The sequence below is a fragment of the Cordyceps javanica genome, chromosome 5 (assembly GCF_051103115.1).
Source record: "Cordyceps javanica chromosome 5, complete sequence".
Taxonomy (NCBI): domain Eukaryota; kingdom Fungi; phylum Ascomycota; class Sordariomycetes; order Hypocreales; family Cordycipitaceae; genus Cordyceps; species Cordyceps javanica.
This window is the reverse complement of record NC_139299.1, coordinates 3,126,513-3,145,503: the sequence shown is the minus strand read 5'-3', so window position 1 is coordinate 3,145,503 and position 18,991 is coordinate 3,126,513. Positions and strand designations below refer to the sequence as shown.

Genomic DNA, 18,991 nt, shown 5'->3' with positions numbered 1-18,991 from the left:
ACAGTACAAGCGAGGGCTCTAGTCAGCCGGCCCAAAGTTTGCGCTATAATGACGTCGGATCTCTCAATTTGTTTCAATCTGACTTTTTTCTCGGGTCTTTGTTTTCTTCTGTGTCCGACACGACGACAAGACGACACCACGATACATCAACTCTCCTCACTCCCATCCAGTGCCACCACGCAGGCCAAAAGTCTCCGCCGCATTTCGTCAACACAAACCTCTTACTGGCTCTCACTCTCAGGTCACTGGGAAAAATATGGAGTTGATCCTTCTCCTGGCCTCCCTTGCCGGGGCCGTCACCGCCGGCTTACTCGACAACCCCGCCAACAAAAGCCATCCGTGCTACGGCCCCAAAGACTGCAAGATCAAGTGCGAGAACGGGTCGTACGTCCGGACGGAGGACAAGGTGACCGGAATCCACCAGCTCCGGTGCACGGGTCGCCACAGCGACTACACATACATCTCGGGCTATTGCCGTCGCGAGATGGGCCCCGAGGGCCTCCTCTGGGATCGCAACAGGAGGGCGTGCGAGCTCGTCGGCGGCCTCCACTGCCTGCCCTACAAGAAGGAGCAGGTCAAGAAGAGCATGTGGCATCGTTGCATCTTTGACCCTGCCGACTTTCAACTGTTCAAGGAGTACTGCGAGGCAGACAACTACAATTCCGTGTGGGGCCCCAGTGTCTCAGACGTCCCCTGGGACTGCTACCCGGACTACTTGAGATGATCGACTATTCGTCGACTTGACATGTGTTATGCTGTCATCTAGCCGTCATTGTGTAGGGGACATGTTTCTGTGCCTGGCAGCTGGGCTGAGTTGCTGTCTTTGGACCGACTTGTGTGCTTGGGAATTAAGAATCTGGCGGTTCTTTGGGACGTGCATGATGGTGATTGAAGGCTTACTGGGGCTTTAGCAATGTCTTATGACAGCTACAATATAATGATTTACAAATTTTTGAATGTTTTCGGGGTGATTGTCAAAGGTTGGCCCTACGGCATCGCAAATTGGGCATCATGACCCTTCCCTTAAGCTTGCACTTGCTCCTCTTTGCCTTCTCTATGTATATTGGCGAGGCAGACGGCCCACCGTCAAGTCCATTCTGCCTTTTTATCTCCTGTGGTGAATTTCCATCTCAAGAGCAAATCGAGTGGCTGTTGTCGCATTGTGAGCAATTCAGCCAGGCGCAAGCACGCACGCACCGATCCAGGACTATCGCGAGACTTGCGCTGCGTAGTCCGCCAACACCGAGAATTCGTCACCTACCGTGAGAGAAACCAAAAGTACAAGTCATCGAGGAAGCCCACCATTCAAGAGTTTGCCAGTCGAGTTTCAATCTGCAGGGTGGAATCGGCGGTAAAAAGAATCAGAGGTGCTGTCCGCCTCTGCGTCAGTGGCCAAGGACACACGCAGTCCGTCCTTGTCGCTGCTCTGCGCAGCCCCGCCAAAACTTCCAATCTACGCGCCACGGGATTGCACGCAGCCATCCGCGTTTCCTCATGCAACGTCCTGGGCGCAGTCAATTTTTCCAACCGAATTCGCCATGCGCTTTCGCACGGAGTTGAAGAACATACGCACATTTTCAAGTAAGGCACAGCACATCTGCGGAAAACGACGGGCCAGTTCTGCGCTAACATTTCGGCCTCTCCTTCATCGCAGAGCTCACAGCGGCGCTCTCCTCGCTCGAGAAGATTGCCTGGGTGCGTCTCAGCGATGAGACGGCACGCTTCACCGTGATTCCCGACATGGGGTCCCAGGTCTGGGCGTACGTATCGACTGTCTGGCAAGATGCGGTTGCCGCAGTTTCTTTCCCCTTTCTCTGCTTACTTGAGGCGCAAAGCTGCTAACACCAAGACGCTGGCTGGCCCGCCGCAGCTCCCTCTCCATGGACCTCATCTTTGAAAACTACCACATCCAGTCTGCCGAGGCCGGCAACACCATCAACCTCGAGCTGCCGCTGCAGCCCTTGCAGCGGGCCCTCAAGTCGGCCCTCAACAGCATCTCCGCCTCCCTCCGGCTCACCAAAAAGGACGGCCTGCCCGTGCTCTCCCTCACAATCACCACTACAACGGCCGCGAGCAGCAGCAGCAGCGCAAACGCCGCCGCCGCCGCCGGCATCGCAGGTCAGCAGGCGGCGCGCGCTGCAGCCGCGGCGGCCGCGGCTGCTGACGACCCGTTCCTGACGACGACGGCGGCCGGCGACGAGGACGAGCTCTTCCACGCCGAGCACCTCGAGACGTCGCTGCGGCGGGAGCACGAGAAGATCATCACGCAGGACATTCCCGTGCGGGTGCTGCACCCCGAGACGGTCGAGACCATCATGCAGCCCAAGGTGCGTGAGCCCGACGTGCACATCCAGCTGCCGCCGCTGCTGCAGCTCAAGGCCATCTCGGACCGCTTCACCAAGCTCGCGCAGGCCGCGGTCTCGGGCGGTCCGGGCCCCGGCGCGGCGGCGGCCTCGGCCTCGGCGTCGGCCGCCTCGTCGTCGGCCAGGGCGCCCAAGCTCGAGCTCAGCGCCAACATGCACGGCGGCCTGCGCCTGCGCATCGCCACCGACACGACGGACATTGCGAGCGTCTGGTCCGGCCTCGAGAACCCGGAGCTCGACCCGGCGCAGCTCGAGCGCCCGCTCGCCGACCACCCCAGCACGCGCTTCCGCGAGGACGGGCCCGACCGCTGGGCCACCGTCCGCGTCGACGGCCGCGACTGGAGCCGCGTCCTGAGCGTCGGCCGCCTCGAGGGCCGCGTCATTGCCTGCTTCGCCGACGACCACGCCCTGATCCTCTACGTCTACGTGCCCCAGTATGACGACGCGTCCGCCGAGGACTCGGTCGTTACGGTACGTTTTTTCTTTCTCTGGAAAGGGTGCATTGAGCTAACAGACGTTGCTATGGCAGTACTACGTCCAATCATACAGCGCATAAAGAATGCAATGGAGCAAGGCGAATGGCGAAGCGCACTGAAAGAAGAAACAATAATAATGTATAGTAGATTTCTATGGTACAACGCACTCTATTATGATACACGAGTAAAGAAAACTAGACACAGGGCACGACAAGCTTTCGCCCCAGCATGTACAACGCCATGCAATATGCAGAAAGGGTTTGAGAAGTATGTGGCCATAATCAGAGATATATGCCACAGCTTCGAGCTTCGTGTCTTGCTGCTTGATAATTATTAGTCAGGTTAGGGTTTAAATCACATGCTTCATCCCTCCTTTCGTTCCTTCATGTCTTCATTCTATGACACTGCGACTTTTTTTTTGTCTTCGTCCTTTTATTTGGCCATCACGTCCACATAACGGCCGCTTTTGCGAGGCTTCTTGCCGGAGACCTTGCGAGATCCAGCGGCACCGAGCAGGTCGTCAATGCTGCTAGCATTGCTGATGCTCGTGGCTGGGCGGCTGGGAGGTCCGCTTGGTGGTGTGGGGGCACCGCCAGCACTGGCAGTAGAATCGGAACGCATCATCGGAGGGGGCACGCTGATACCCAACCCACTGGGGGGAGGCATTGTGCCTGCTTTGAGATTGGAGGTTGACGCCGATCGCGCCAGACTACCAGCAGGAGGGCCGGCGGCCGGTGGAGGGGTACCGCTGACTGAACGAGGAGTACCACCCCTAGGTGGGGGCGGCGCGGCCTTCGGTGCCTCTGTTTGCTCAGCACCAGCCTTCTTGTTGATCCATCGCTTCAGATCGGGGTCGTACACGAAGCTGTTGGATTCACCTAGCTTGGCCTTGATAGCTTTCTGAGGCGATGCTTCTCCGCTGCCGAGTTCCGCCTTTTTGGACCCGCCGAACCAGCCGCCGAAACCCCAGCCGCCCGACTTCTTTGCTGCTGCTGCCTCTGCGGCTCGCTTAGCTTCTTCCTCCGCAACCTTCTTGAACATCTCTGCGTTTTCTTTGTCAAGGTCCGCCTTGGACTTGCTGTCCGCCGCCTTCAAGGCAGGGATATCGTCATCATCATCGTCCATGAAGCTTCTCGTCTTTGGCTTGGAAGAGTCATGCTCGGCATCATTGTTCATATCAGGCTGGTACGAAGGTGGCTCGTAGCCATAAGACTGGGTTGGCGGTGGTTCGTATCCCTGAAATTGTGTAGAAGGAGGTTCGTGACCTTGTGCCTCACCCGATGGAGGCTCATAGCTTTGAGGTTGTGTGGAGGGCGGCTCATACCCGTAGGACTGCATCGATGGCGGTTCAAACCCGTAACTTTGTGACGACGGTGGCTGGTAACCGCCTTCGCCTGCATCACCTACATTGGGCATGTCAGCAGTAGCAGGCTGGGCCGGCTCATAGCCGCCGGTAGGTTGATATCCCTGGTAGCCATAGCTGGCGTTGACAGTAGGCTCAGCGGCAATGCTGGGTGAAGGCTGTAGACCGTGCGGCTGTGTGGTGGTACTAGATGCTTGTGCTTGATACGCCGACGCTCCAGACTGATTAGGTTGGTGCGACAGCTCAGGCGCGCTCTGGTTAAAGCCAGGGTATCCTCCATCAGCTCCACCGGTCCCAGAAGAAACCGGCTCATAAGGGCTCGGGGCATATTCGTTCGATGTGCGGCCATTCGTCTGCTGGTGCACAGTAGCTGGCTGGTATGAGGCAAGCTCATAAGGGTTCTGAGGTGCCGCGGTAGCGGGGTGTGTGGCCGGGGCATATCGAGAGTTGACGGCCGAGGTTTGGGGTGGCAGCGCCGATACCCCGTAGCTAGGTGAAGTTCCATACGTCTCAAAGTTTGAGACGGACGGCGAGCGACTGATATTGGGAGTAGAAGCGATACGAGCAAACGGGCCGTGTTCACCATCAGCACCGGGTTGTCCATTGCCATCCTCATCTCCGGAAACGAATTTGTTAAAGCGATTCCACATACTATCAGAAACCTTGTTCATGCTCGGCTTGGACATCCAGCTTGAGCCGTCATCCTTTGGAGCCTGCTTCAGACGTCTCATAAAGTCGTCGACAGAAGCCTCTAGCAGAGGGTGGTGGTATGGTGATCGACGGGTTTGGGCACTCATTGAGGTGAAGATGGCATCACAATACTGCAGGGCCTTGTCACGGTAACCATGCTCGGCAAGCACTGTCGCATGTTGAAGCTTATATCCTGCCAAATGAGGGGCACCAGCCGCGAGATTCGCCGCCCCGGACAGTGTCAGACCATACTCGTAAACCTCGCTCAGTTGCAAAGCTTCCGTTTCTTTGGCGAACTGATCTGACTGCTTATGATGGTCGGCGCCGACCAGCACAAAATCAGCATTGGGGTCATCAACGCCGCCAAAGACAGAAATGGCTCGGCTGAAGATGAAGCAGATCTGAGCCGCTTCAGCCCGGCCGTATCCGGATAGAAGCTTTCCAAGAGCGTTCAAGCCACGAATGTCATTGTCGCTTCTATTGCTTAGCACCAGCGAGACAGTTTCTCTCCAGTTTTCCAAGCCGCTCAGTACATCTTGGGTTGCTCCAGAGCCTGCATCGGTTGACATCAGTTGCAGACCAGCTCGTGCGTGGACAGGTACCAATTCGTCGACGCAGTCTTCAAAGTTCCCAGAGAGTACCTTGTAAAACGCGCCAAGAGACTGGTTACTGTGGCCCGGATAGTTGACCTCCTTTCGCACAAACTCCTGTGCCACTCGGCTGTAGAGCTCGGATGAGGTAGTGTGGGCAATCAGCATAGCATGGCCCCAAAGGCGTTTGTCAACAGCTGCCCAGACAGCCGATTCCCTATCACCTTGGAGCAAGCTATTTTTGATGCTCTCCACGGAGGCGGAGCCGACATCATCAGACTTCATGCCAGTGGATGATGCCATTTGACCGATGCTCGATCCAGTAGGCAACGAGGCGTCACCATGTCCCTGTGACGACAGAACCTCTCTGACTGCTTTCTCAACAGCAGGAGAGCCTTCCAAATGACCATCAAACTCGATAAAGACTCTAAGAATCTTCCACAGAAGCAGTCGCTCGATAGATCTCTTCGCTTCCAAGGACAGCTGAGGAGTCAGAGACACATCAGGTAACTCCCGTTCTAGTGCAATAATCCCTGACGACAGCCAGGCCAATGCGTCCTTTTTCTTGGATTTGCCTCGAAGAGGGCCTGGAAACTTGGCTAAATGCTCGGGAAGGGGCTCAATCTCCTTCATGCTCTTGACTTTGACCTCTCCAGGAGTCCTTAGCATCGTTGGTGCTGACTGATTCATGGTGTAGCGTGGTGTACTCTTTGGGAACGACGTCACCATGGCACCACCAACGCCCCAAGAGATAATTGGCACACCTTGCCAACGCTGCAATGGATCATGCTCACGGCCATCCGTAGGAGGAACCAAATTCATGCTAAGGGACACGCCGCGAGTGCGCACAGGCGCCGCTGTTGCCGGTTGCATAGCCTGCCCAAATGTCGGGGCAGCATTGGTATGAGCGGAGGATGGGCGTACTTGCTGGTGAATACTTCGACTTGCTCCGGGAGACTGCGTCTGAGCTCGAACGGGGGGTGCAAAGCTAGGCTGCTGTGGCGCCGTTTGAGGCAGGTAGTTGTGGGCAGTGCGCTTCGGCGGTGATGAAGACAGTTTAGACTGTGCACCTGGGATCTGCTGCGGGCCAGGGCTGTATCGAGCTGCAGCAGAAGGAGGTTGTTGGGGTGCTCCAGATTGGTTCATAGCCTGGACTTCCTCCTCCTCATCTACCTCACGGGTCGGCGGAAGCGATGAAACACGGTTCAGTCTCGGCTCATGGTTATAGCTAGCACGCCTGTCGAGGGGGCCAGAATCAGCACCTGTAGCGGACTTGTCATGATGGATCTCAAACTGGGCCAACGGGCTTGAGGTTCTGGGCAAATGTGGAAGGTAAGTTTGCGATGCAGACGCAGAGACGGTCTGCGTCGGCGAGCTGTTTTGGCGTGGAAGTGGAGGTACTGGAGAAAACCGGTTCGGTGCTGCGGGTGGGGGGGCCGAGCTTCCTTTGTGTTGTTGGGCGGGAGCGGGTGAATATCTCGTAGCATTGGTTGCAGGTAAAGATGGCGTGGATCCTGCTTGCAATGCCGCGTACGGATTCACTTTTGGTGGCGCAACCAAGTTTGACGCAGGATTCTCGGGAGCTACAGGGCGCTCCATTGGGGGAGATTGGTACTGCTGGTGCATGGCAGGTGGTGGCGGTGCGGTGGATGCAGTCGGGCCTGCGTTGCCATACTGTTTGCTGGGCGATGCGGCACGAAGGCTTTGACGCGAGCCGGGGCGCGGTTTCGCAGTCACAGGGAGGTCCTCAAAGAAGCCGCCCTGTCGACTCACGGATCTCGAAGGTGGCGCTTGGGTGGGGGGAGTAGACGCAACTGGCCCAGGAGGTGATGCGTACACATTCGTTGTGCGTGGCGGCGCAGACATAGGTGGAGTCGGTTCTTGAGCAACGTTCGGCAGGCTTGGCCTCTTTCGAGGTTTAATGTTCATGCTGACTAGATCCGTCGGCAGGTCGTACGGTGAGGCGTAACCGCCCTTGGCTTTGTCCGCAAAGCTCTCAGCTTTTGGAGCCTCTGTTCTGGGTGGCGCTGCCGGAGCATAGCCAAACGAGCCACCATAGGGAGTCTGCTGGGGGTGCTGCGTGGAATACCCATACGTAGTTGCTGGTGCAGAAACAGGTTCAGGTCGTGTCTGCGCTGAAGTTGGCAGATATGGGTTAGGTGCTGTCTTTGTCGTGGCTGCTGGTGTATCATCATCGTCATCCAAGAGGAGGCCTTCGTCATCGCTCCCCAAAAAACCTGCAGAATCGAACGCATCGTTGCCATTTCCGTCATCTTCCAGAAGAAAATCGTCGTCGTCGTCCCCGGTTCCAAAAGCTTCCTGCCACTTTGCGGATAAATCGGTAGCGGCATCGCCCACACCGGGGAGACCTTCGTCATTGGTCGCCGCGCCGAAGGCGCTGGCAAGAGCCTGACCACTCTCATCGGCATTCTCTTCCAGTGTATCAAATGCAGGCTGTGGGACTTCCGAATCTGCGTTCAGGGTGTTTCCGATGACCTGCATGGTAGACTTGCGTTGAATTGGCTGGCTAAAGTTTTCAGACGCCTCGCCCTGCTGAACATTCGAAAAGAAGTCATCATCAACATTTTCTTCGAATGAGGCGAAGGGATCATTGCTGGACTGCTTCGTGTTTTCTCCGGTAGCCTCTTCGGCGGATGGAATGAGTGGTAGGCCTTCCTCGAAACGCGACTGAAATGCTTCTGTAGCAGCATCCCCGATATCGCCGCCAATAGTTTGAAACGACTCTAGCTCGCCATCCTCTGGACCATTCTCCCAAAACATTTTTTGTTCCTCCGGATCATCCTGGGTGAAAGCGCTCTTCTCAGCTTCCTCAACGACTTGAAGGGCTTGAGAAGAAGGTAGTGAGTGTGAAGGGAAAGGATCCGTGGTCGGCTGTGCCGGCGGAACAGTGGGGAAGGAATTTGTTCGATCGGTTGGAGACATAAACTTGAAATGGTCGGTATTAGATCTGGAGAGCGCCCAGTCACCCTCGTCATCGTCGTTGAAACTAATTTCGTGTGAGACGGTTCGAGCGAAGGACATGGAGCTTGAGTGTTGAGAAAGTTGGTGCAATGGCTTTGCCTCTTGCTCCTCTAGCTCTCTGGGTTTCTCAGCTTCGGGGTTGGCATGCGACTGCGGCTCGACTTGTTGGGCATAGAGCTCTTCCCGGTCTGGAGCTGTCCGAAACCCAGCTCCGTCCCCATTCTCTGGCTGCAGTTCAACAGCGTCGATCTCTTCTGCCTCAGCAAGCTCGGTGACGTTAGCTGTGGGAGCCGGTATAGCGTCAGATTGCAGGGAATCTTGTGGTTGCTCTGCGAACCAAGCATCGCCATCATCATCTTCATTCGTATCGAAGGGGTCGGTCGCAGCAGGTTTCATCTGGGCAGTGCTCTCGACGGAAGTTTGTGGATTTTGCGCTCCGTTGGCGGAGTTGGGTGCCGCCGTATGAGTAAGATTCGCGATGGGCTGTTTAGGGGCGGCTTCCGGTGCATCAACGTCCATCGACTGCGCCGTCGGCGCCTCTGATGCTAACCGAGCATCGCCTTCATCTTTGTCGGCATCATCAGCCATCCAAGCATCGCCGAGATCATGGCTATTCGTCACGTCCGGCATCGTAGCTGTCGTCGCCTCGTCATGGGCGTCCGACTGTAGGGCAGCGTGCTTTCTGGGCGGCGCAGTCATTTGCTCGTGGCTATTTGGCATGAAAGCCGGGTGCCAGGATGAATTTGGAGCATCTTCAGCCATTTTTTTTCTCGCTACTCATGAACGAGGCAGCCCTTCAGAAATGCATGGGGTATACTAGAAGGCCACCTGTTAGCACATCAATTCGGGTCGCGAAGGCGCATTGCGAAGCAGGGATTGCCACTCGAGTCACGGCCCAGGAGAATTTGATGCCTGAGCGTAAGTGGGACAGGGTTCATACTTTAAAAAATCAAGATGATTGAAATCGGGCAAAAGAAAAAAAAATTATTCCCACGACACGTTGCGAAATAAAGAAGGCCAGGCACGTCGCTGGCTGACAGGTGCAGGATCGCAGATGCAAGTTGGCAAGATGGAGAAAGGAGAACTGGCTTGTACTACTGGTACTGGTCCTCCGTACAGAGGTCGCGCCGTAATAGGCTGTGTTTGACCGAGTCCCAGTGGCATGTAACAACTGGCGGATCCTGGCACGGCACGGGAGCGGAGCGGAGCCACCTTTTTGGGTGCTGGCCCGCAGCCTTGTCGGTAGACGCTGCAGCTTACCCTATAGCCCGCTGTTTCAATTCTCACAATTTACATGCTGCCTTTTTTGGGGGGTTTTTTGGTTTTTGCAATTGGTGTGTAAAAAGAAATTTCTCTAATCTGCGTGCTATAGAAGAAAGAAATATATGTTCAACGCCGGTGTCTGGCGCCACGGTAAACTCTAAGTGCATTGCGATGGAACATTTTCCGGTGCAGTTCCACCTCGTACTTGTATGACAGCAGGTCCTGCTAAAGCACAATGAGTAACGTCATCTGCCGACTCAAATACATTTCCGGTGGTCAACGCAGCATGACTAAATCCATCCATGACATTCTCGGAAAATGGAAAGTCTGCATCGAAGCTAATCATGCCATTATCCCACTTCACATTGCTAATGTCCAGCGACACAGGCTTTTGTTGACCGGTCGTGTAAGTCAAGAAAAGATCCGTTCCATTTTCTCCAATGTACTTCTTTGCCTGATCGGACTTGCTGAGGTCTGCCGAAAAAGAGAGCTTTTGGTCCTTGGCCTCCAGCGCGGCCACCGGCTGGCCATTGGTCATCATCGGCGGGAAGATGGGTAGGTCGATGTTGCTGAGAGGGAATGGGCAGGACCCCGGCACGACAAACATTTGCAGGGCAGAAAATGCAAAAGCGGCCGGCACCGCGGTCAAGAATGGTGACTCTGATGGTACCTCTTTCAGCACTGTGCGATAGTAGCCGTTTTGCTCGCCTTCCTGGCCAATGACGGAAGAGATGAGCTGAATAGGGATGGTGACATTCTCCTTGGCGAACAAGACATTTGCGCCTTGAAGCGCACCGAGAACCACAGCAGTGAATGTCTCTGCAATATTGACTGCCTGTGTCAAGTTGGTCGTGGGGAACATGTACTGGCAAGCCGAGGGAACAAAGGAGGCGTTGGCTGCCATAAGAGCAGCCTGGGCTGCGAGCACATGCGTTTCCTCTTGCTATATTCAAACCAAGTCAGTCACCGCTCACAAGAACAAAAATAATAATAAAATAAACAGGGACGGGGACCACGAACAGCTCGCACGGTAGTGAAAATTTGAATCAGCTCTTGCTTGTTCTCGGTCTCGTAGCCTTGCACGCCATTTGTGATGTTCTGGAGAAGAGAGTCAAAGAATGCCGTCTCGAACAATTCATTGAAAGCGATGAGCTGGAATGCAGTCGTGCTCCCGGGGCCGAGCTCTTTGGGCAACGCCACATTGGGAAGTTTTCCTCCAGCTTGTTTCGCCAACATGACTTGCTGGTCCTGGCTCGGCATGGGGAAGCCATCGTTGCTGGGCACGGCGGCGCCCGTCGCTAAGCTCACGAGGCCGAGAAGAGTCAAAGATGTAGTCGAAAACATGATGTAACCTGGCTGGTGTATGGCAAATAATCTCCAGAGCAAATTGTTTATTCAAGCTACACTGCTGCATTCATATACTCGAGCTTGACCGCGAGTTAGCATACTACACTCCCGCCGCTTCCGAATTATGACATCTACACAGGTACGTTTAGATCAGCAATATCCCCGGACAAGTAGGGCTGATTAGAAAATTGTGGCAGATTCAACCGCCTTACTCTCTAATTACTGTGCCATGCCTATGACGTGCGGGTAATTGGAGGACCCGTGGCCGCTCGGCGATCAAGACTGGGTCGTCATAGACAAAGGCTAGCGCCAGAATGCGATGCGCTACACGGTAGACGGCACATCGACAAATGATCCGGGGCAATCCGTCCGATGATGGAAATTTCTTTTTGCTTTAGTTATACATCTCACTATTTTCGGTCATGTAAAGATGTGGAGAGATTGTTAGCTAGGCGGTCCGGAAGACCACAGTCCCGGGATGTTGTGGCAAACAGATAATCGCGACCCGTACATGGGCGAGCTATGATTTGGAATTATTTATACAAACAGGCTGTTTATATTCCCAGTTTCGTATTTGAACTGCTCCATTGATGGTTATAGTCGCATCCTGCGTTGCCGAACGGTAAATATCGTAGGTACAGTCATCGCAAACTGGATGGCGCCGGCGCCGTAGATCAGTCGGAGGAGCAGAATTCTCAACTGCTCTATGAGCCTGGGTGATGTAGAGCGATGCAATAGCTACCTAGTTTCGCCAAAAACTATGAGCTGCTTCATCTGTCTCGGAGTGAGGTGAGAAGGCGCATAACGACCACCATTCGGTCAAGATGTTTTTGTAAGCCCGTTTCAATGTTTAGCATCAGCACATGTTGCATTGAGGTCTGATTGAAAGCTTTTTTATATCCACCGACCACAACTCTGTAACCTACTGGGTAGGCCAAGATGGCTAGGTAAGGCAAAGCCATTGGCTGAATGTGCGTTGGCTAACAGCGTGGCTTTTTATTTTAGATAGTGTGTTGGTGACAAGTGTGCACAGAGGAATTACAAGGCACGCCTTTGGCTGCCTGATGAGAGCCGCAGGGGCCTGTCCGCGCCACAGTCTGTGCCACACGCTGTTCTGGCCGCTGCGCCACCTGTGCCTGCGCCATGTGCCATGTCTGTCCCTCTTCAAGACGCGTGGGCCGAAGCCCGCCCACACTTGACCCCTTGAGGCTGACGTAGCTTTTGGCGACTTTGCTACTTGACAGCTTTCATATAGACACCAAGCGTGAAACCCGGCAGCCTAGAGTGGCTTCTGCTTTCATTTCGCCCTGGCATACTAAATTTGCGCGAACTCGCATATTCGAGCCTTTGGACACTGAAGGTCTCTCGCAACCCTCTGTCAAGATCAAAACACAAAACGGCCTATGATGCACCTACATGGCTGCTGCAGGGGCCCGTGACTTGAACTACTACTGTGTGGCCGCGCCCGAGCTAGCCATGATCAGCCGGCCGTACAGCGCCATCTATAACTGATTTAGCCACGACACACCTCCAGGCCCTGACCCCCGGCGGGATGCCTTCTTCACCCTTGTACCGTCATACCGAGCCGCCCGACTCTCCCGAGCACGACTCCGACTCCGACCTCGATCTCGACATCCAGGAGCTTGATCCCATCTCCACCGCGCCGACCCGAGGCTCCAAGCCCGAGCCGGCCGACGCGTCGCAAAAGTCCTCGAGGATAGCCCTCCGCAACTTGCGTATGGGTGGGCTGCGCAGAGCGGGTAAGCGACATCGCGCCTACGGGGAGCTTGGTCACGACCGCGATGCTGCCGACGAGGACGATGACTCGCGGCGCCTCCTGGGCGATCCAGACGATGCCCCAGGGGGCGAAGACGGCGCGCCTCTTCTCGGTGGCCGCTCCAGGGACAATATAGGACGTAGACTCTCGCTGAGTTCTGTTCTCAGAGTACCCAGCTTCATGTCTGGGACTAAACGGGGACCTGACGAGGAGGAGCGCCCAGAGGAAGATGACCCCTCGTCGTCACGAACTGTCCCGGTTGGATCGGTGCAGCCGGTCCGGTACCCCACAAACATGGTCTCCAATGCCAAGTATACCGCTTGGTCGTTTCTTCCCGTCACATTATATAACGAATTTTCCTTTTTCTTCAACATGTATTTCCTCCTCGTCGCCCTGTCGCAAATCATCCCCGCCCTGCGAATTGGCTATCTTTCTACCTATATTGCGCCGCTCGCGTTTGTACTCTGCATTACTATGGGAAAGGAAGCCTGGGATGACATTGATCGACGCCGCCGAGACAACGAAGCCAATTCCGAGCAGTACACTATCCTCAAATTTACGGATCCTTCGCCAGACCCCAGTCCACGGCCCAAGAAACTTCTCAGGTCCGAGACGATGAAGCGCGGGTCTAAGAAAGGTCGAAGCGAAAGAGTGGAGAGGGCCGATCTGTCAGACATCCAGGAAGACCCCGAATCTGAGCCCAGAAAACCTTCCTCAACAGTGACGGAAGTGAGCCGGAAATCCAAGGACCTCGCTGTTGGTGATGTTCTTCGCTTGACCAAAGGACAGCGTGTACCGGCAGACGTTGTTATTCTTCAGTGCTCCAACAGCGAGACTTTGGACACCAGTGGTTTAGACGAACATCCGGACTTGAGCGACCTGGTATCATTAGACGACGAGGCTGAGCCGGGCTCCAGAGGCAAACAACCCGCAATCGAGAGACAAGAGCCGGCAGCAGCCAATATTACCGTTGGCGAAACGTTCATCAGGACAGATCAGTTAGATGGTGAGACGGACTGGAAGCTTCGGCTTGCGTCACCCCTCACCCAAAATATTTCGCCCGAAGAGTTGGTCCGTCTGAGAGTCAATGGTGGTAAGCCTGATAAAAAGGTCAATGAATTTCTCGGAACCATTGAACTGCTGCCGTCTCGTGAAGAGGCAATCCAACAGCAGGCTTCACTGAACCAAGACGACGGATCTGCTACGACTGCTGCGCTGTCCATCGATAACACAGCGTGGGCGAATACTGTTATTGCCTCCCAAGGAAGTACACTGGCGGTAATTATGTACACTGGACCTCATACTCGATCTGCGCTATCTACGTCACCATCTCGCTCCAAGACTGGTCTTCTCGAATATGAAATCAACTCGCTTACCAAGATCCTTTGCGCACTCACTCTTGCTCTTTCCATCGTGCTCGTCGCACTCGAGGGCTTTGAGAACAGACCTGGAAAACCCTGGTACATACAAATCATGCGCTTCTTGGTTCTTTTCTCCACTATTGTGCCCATTAGCTTGCGTGTTAATCTCGACATGGGCAAAACGGCTTACGGCCGCTTTATTCAAAAAGACCCTGGTATTCCAGGCGCTGTTGTTCGTACCAGCACTATTCCGGAGGACCTTGGACGCATCGAATATCTCCTGAGTGATAAGACCGGCACCTTGACGCAGAATGATATGGAAATGAAGAAAATTCACATCGGCACGGTCTCGTACGCCAATGAAGCTATGGATGAAGTCAACTCGTACGTTCGCCAGGGGTTCTATATTCAGCCTACAACAGACCCTGCGACGCAAAGCATGTTGATCACCCCGTCATCCACCTATGTCAACACTGTTGCTGTCGGTGCCACCCGAACACGAAGAGAGATTGGGACCAGAGTCCGTGACGTTGTCTTGGCTTTGGCGTTGTGCCACAATGTGACGCCGACTACTGACGAAGAGGATGGCAAAGAAGTCACATCATATCAAGCTTCTTCTCCTGACGAGATTGCGATTGTCAAGTGGGCTGAGTCTGTAGGACTTAAGCTGGCTTCTCGTGATCGAAAAAGCATGACACTGGCCGCTACCACAACAGGTCGTCCTGTCGTACGTGTCAGCATTCTCGACGTATTTCCATTTACTTCGGAAGGAAAGCGCATGGGTATCATAGTACACTTCCAGGACGATCTCCACAACCCGAGTCGCGATCTCAGCTCTGGTGATATATGGTTCTACCAAAAAGGTGCCGATACCGTCATGAGCTCCATTGTAGTCGCAAATGACTGGCTAGATGAAGAGACAGCCAACATGGCGCGGGAGGGTCTGCGAACCCTGGTTGTGGGCAGAAAGAGACTATCGCATCAGCAATACCAGGAATTCTCCTCCATGTACCACGAAGCGTCACTGGCTATCAACAACCGCGATATCGGTATGCAATCGGTTGTCGCGCAGTGCCTGGAGAATGACCTCGAACTTCTTGGCGTTACTGGTGTCGAAGACAAGCTGCAGCGTGACATCAAGCCATCTCTTGAGCTTCTCCGCAACGCGGGCATCAAGATCTGGATGCTGACCGGTGACAAGGTGGAGACGGCACGTTGTGTTGCGGTCAGCTCGAAGCTTGTTTCGCGCGGCCAGTACATTTATACCGTCGCCAAATTGAAGCGCAAGGACAATGCCCAAGAGCACCTCGACTTTCTGCGCAACAAGACTGACGCCTGCCTTTTGATTGACGGTGAAAGCCTTGCGCTCTTTCTCACCCACTTCCGCATCGAGTTCATCTCCGTGGCAGTCAGACTCCCGACGGTCGTTGCGTGCCGATGCAGCCCGACCCAGAAGGCTGAGATTGCAACTCTCATTAAGGAGTACACCAAGAAGCGTGTCTGCTGTATTGGTGATGGTGGCAATGACGTCTCCATGATCCAAGCTGCCGATGTTGGTGTTGGCATCGTCGGCAAAGAAGGTCGACAGGCTAGTTTGGCAGCCGATTTCTCCATCGAGCAGTTTTGCCATTTGGTCAAGCTGCTTGTCTGGCACGGACGCAACAGCTACAAGCGTAGCGCCAAGCTCGCCCAGTTTGTCATCCACCGTGGTCTCATCATCGCTGTCTGTCAAACCATGTACAGCATCGCCCTCAAATTTGAGCCTGAAGGTCTTTACATTGACTGGCTAATGGTCGGGTACGCCACTGTTTACACGGCTGCGCCTGTGCTGTCCCTGGTCCTGGATAAGGATGTGGACGAGAATCTAGCCAACTTATATCCAGAGCTGTACAAGGAGCTCACCACTGGTCGGTCACTTTCCTACCGCACATTCTTCGTCTGGGTCTTTGTATCCATTTACCAAGGCGGCATGATCCAGGGACTGTCGCAGATCCTGACGGGCGTCGAAGAAAACAAGAAAATGACGGCCGTCAGCTACACGGTGCTCATTCTCAACGAGCTCCTCATGGTGGCGATTGAAATCACCACCTGGCATCCCATCATGATTGTCAGCATCCTGGGTACTTTTCTCATGTACATTGGATCCATGCCGTTTCTGGGTGGATACTTTGACTTGGAATTCATCATCACACTGTATGTTCAGCCGTCTCCTTTTGGTAAGAAACAACATTGAGCGACTGCTGACATTCCATGTAGGGGATTTGTTTGGCGCGTGGTCGCCATCCTATCCATCTCACTCGTGCCCCCATATGTGGCGAAGCTCATTAGGAGAACGATGAAACCGCCGTCGTATAGAAAAGTGCAAAATCGATAGAGAAGCTAGAGCTGTTCGGAATTTATCATGTAGAACTACAGCGGCCTCTTCAGCATGCCGGCCTCGCATCTTTCTCGTTTTACACATTGCAGGCGTTTGATGCAAATTACATTTCTGAATTATAATCTCATTCGATTCGCACGACTTAGCCACACGTTCAAGGCCGGTAGCCGTCCTTGTAACGTATTAGATTACCAAATTGCCGCCATGGTAGGTGGACTCGCCACCATGCCAACGCTGCACCCTATGTGTCGCAAGATGGTGCAATACGGCGCTATCAAACAATGGGCGTAAAATCGGTTGGGAGAAAATGATTGTTGACGTCATATAAGATGTACGCTTATTTCAAGAACCTAAAGCCAATATTGAAGATAAACTTCCCGAGCATCTATGGTGGTGCCTGTCTAGGTACACTAGTGGCCGAGCGAACCGGTTTGAGCTAGAATGAAGGAGAGCTCGCTCGGCTTTGCAATATTCGAATTGCAGTTACGAATTATTCTTGTATTTGTTTTGTCTCTCCCCAAGTGGTCCAATGAAGTTGATAAGCGTCTTTCTTGTTTGACATAACCAGTGCTCCTGTTTGTTAGTTTTCCTAGCGCCACTCTGTCTCTGCTCGCTGGCTTATAGCAGTCAAGATTACGATTGGAAGTTTGATGTGAAATACAGTTGTATAACCAGTGTTTGGAGAAAGCAGTAGTGTGCCTAGCCCGCAGAAGGTCGGCGATTTGGAGAAATGCGGTGCATGGGCGGCGTTGGATCTGTGCTCTGTAGTGTGCGTGCAAACCAGTTTTTCAATTGTCGAGCAGTCGCACATCAAGCCGAGCTCTATTGACCTTGACGACCTGGACCAATTTTTCTCCGATTTCAGGCAAATACAACATATCAATCTTGTTCAAACTATGGAGACTCTGCGCAATACCATAGCTGCAAGGCCCCCCCTTGATCACTTATCAAACTGGGCGCAAAAGCGCGAATGTGTTTTAGCCCAAGATAGGCCTTGTTCTTCCATTTGACAATCTATTGGACTTCCGATACCATATACCCCCTTCTTCCAACATTTTTATAGTAGGCTTGGCTTGTTCTTGCTACATAAAATCATTTTACAAGTGTCCCGTGTTAGTCAAGAAGAGTTGTGCTTGATTACTTCAATAAGTAAGTAAGTATAATAACCCGATTATAAGCTTTTTACGTAAAATTACTCTAAATTATAGATGCTTGCTTAATTCCGTATAATTCGCTACCCATAATTCACGAGAGCTGTTCCCGTCACGTGCGTGTCAGAAAAGGGAAATTGCCGATGTGTGGTAACTCGAGCAGCGCCAAGCAGCCAGGGCGGCGACTTTCAACTCTCGACACTTTCGTGATATCAAAACTCATCATGTCCCCGAGCACTTCGATAACCATCCTACTGGTGCACGGGGCGTGGCACGGTCCGTGGTGTTGGAAATTTCAGATACCGGAACTGCAAAAGGCTGGCTACGATGTGGAAACCGCGCACCTGCCCTCCGCTCGCGGGGTAGCCGGCAAGACGCAACCCGACGATGTCGACGCGGTGCGCTCCGTGCTGGATCCGCTCCTGGAGGCGGGCAAGCGCGTGGTCGTCCTGGCGCACTCGTACGGAGGTCCCATCGGCAGCGCCGCCGTCCTCGGCCGCTCCGAACGAGAGCGGGCGGCCAAGCAGCTGCCGGGCGGCGTGGTAGGCCTCGTCTGTCTCTGCGCATTCATCCTGCCCGGCGGCATGGACCAGGGCGCTGCAATCAGAGCACAGGGCGGCCTCCCTGGCCTAGCTTGGGACTCCCCGTCGGACGGCCTGTTCGTGCCCAAGGACCCGCGAGGCTTCCTCTTCTCGCCCGACTGCTCGCCAGATCACATCGACTGGGCTCTGCCCCAGCTTCGGCCGCAGAGCATGGCAGCAAACATGGGCATCGTACCGCCCCAGGCTTGGCAAGAGGACGCCGACAACTATGCCAACAGGTTGGGGTACATTGCGTGCACCGACGACGAAGCGGTCCCCTACGCCGACGAGATGGCGATGCTGAACGGAGCTGGTGGGAAGGAGAAATGGATTCTCCGTGAGCTTCAAGGTTCAGGCCACAGTCCATTTCTCTCCCGCCCACAGGAACTAGCAACCGTTATAAATGAGATAGTAGAGCAGTTCCAGAAGGCAACCGCGAGCTAGTCTCTTTTCTAGCGGAGATCTTTTACGTAGACTACTATTATGATATGCATGTCCTACTCCGCATGTACGTCGAGACACTGGCACTCTTCCGTGTGGTTTCTTGGGAGCTGCCATGCATGGAAAATCATGCAATTTCAAAGATTCGTATTTATTCATTTCATTCTCATCACTATATCCAGAAAACAACTATTTACTTTGCAGAATGTTTTTTTTTGGGTTGATCAGT

The 18,991-nt window shown here is 54.0% G+C and overlaps 6 protein-coding genes across 6 annotated transcripts; 4 read left to right on the top strand and 2 right to left on the bottom strand.

The window, feature by feature from the left end:
• Positions 1-256: 256 nt before the first annotated feature.
• V2A60_008170 (uncharacterized protein) lies at positions 257-724 on the top strand (the record flags this gene model as incomplete). Its single annotated transcript, XM_083259444.1, has 1 exon — positions 257-724. One exon carries the CDS (start codon positions 257-259, stop codon positions 722-724), a length of 468 nt encoding a protein of 155 aa, XP_083115570.1.
• An 814-nt stretch (positions 725-1,538) lies between these two features.
• On the top strand, positions 1,539-2,919 carry V2A60_008169 (checkpoint protein Hus1/Mec3; the record flags this gene model as incomplete). Its single annotated transcript, XM_083259443.1, has 4 exons — positions 1,539-1,581; positions 1,655-1,760; positions 1,850-2,834; positions 2,893-2,919. The coding sequence occupies 4 exons, from the start codon at positions 1,539-1,541 to the stop codon at positions 2,917-2,919; spliced, it is 1,161 nt and encodes a 386-aa protein (XP_083115569.1).
• A 352-nt stretch (positions 2,920-3,271) lies between these two features.
• On the bottom strand, positions 3,272-9,226 carry V2A60_008168 (Sec23-binding domain of Sec16-domain-containing protein; the record flags this gene model as incomplete). Its single annotated transcript, XM_083259442.1, has 2 exons — positions 3,272-6,797; positions 7,017-9,226. The coding sequence occupies 2 exons, from the start codon at positions 9,224-9,226 to the stop codon at positions 3,272-3,274; spliced, it is 5,736 nt and encodes a 1,911-aa protein (XP_083115568.1).
• Positions 9,227-9,884: 658 nt separating this feature from the next.
• Positions 9,885-11,071, bottom strand: V2A60_008167 (uncharacterized protein; the record flags this gene model as incomplete). The annotated part of the gene is made up of 2 exons (XM_083259441.1): positions 9,885-10,670; positions 10,748-11,071. 2 exons carry the CDS (start codon positions 11,069-11,071, stop codon positions 9,885-9,887), a joined length of 1,110 nt encoding a protein of 369 aa, XP_083115567.1.
• A 1,555-nt stretch (positions 11,072-12,626) lies between these two features.
• On the top strand, positions 12,627-16,586 carry V2A60_008166 (aminophospholipid-translocating P4-type ATPase NEO1; the record flags this gene model as incomplete). The annotated part of the gene is made up of 2 exons (XM_083259440.1): positions 12,627-16,405; positions 16,469-16,586. 2 exons carry the CDS (start codon positions 12,627-12,629, stop codon positions 16,584-16,586), a joined length of 3,897 nt encoding a protein of 1,298 aa, XP_083115566.1.
• A 1,378-nt stretch (positions 16,587-17,964) lies between these two features.
• V2A60_008165 (Alpha/Beta hydrolase protein) lies at positions 17,965-18,765 on the top strand (the record flags this gene model as incomplete). The annotated part of the gene is made up of 1 exon (XM_083259439.1): positions 17,965-18,765. One exon carries the CDS (start codon positions 17,965-17,967, stop codon positions 18,763-18,765), a length of 801 nt encoding a protein of 266 aa, XP_083115565.1.
• Positions 18,766-18,991: the final 226 nt, after the last annotated feature.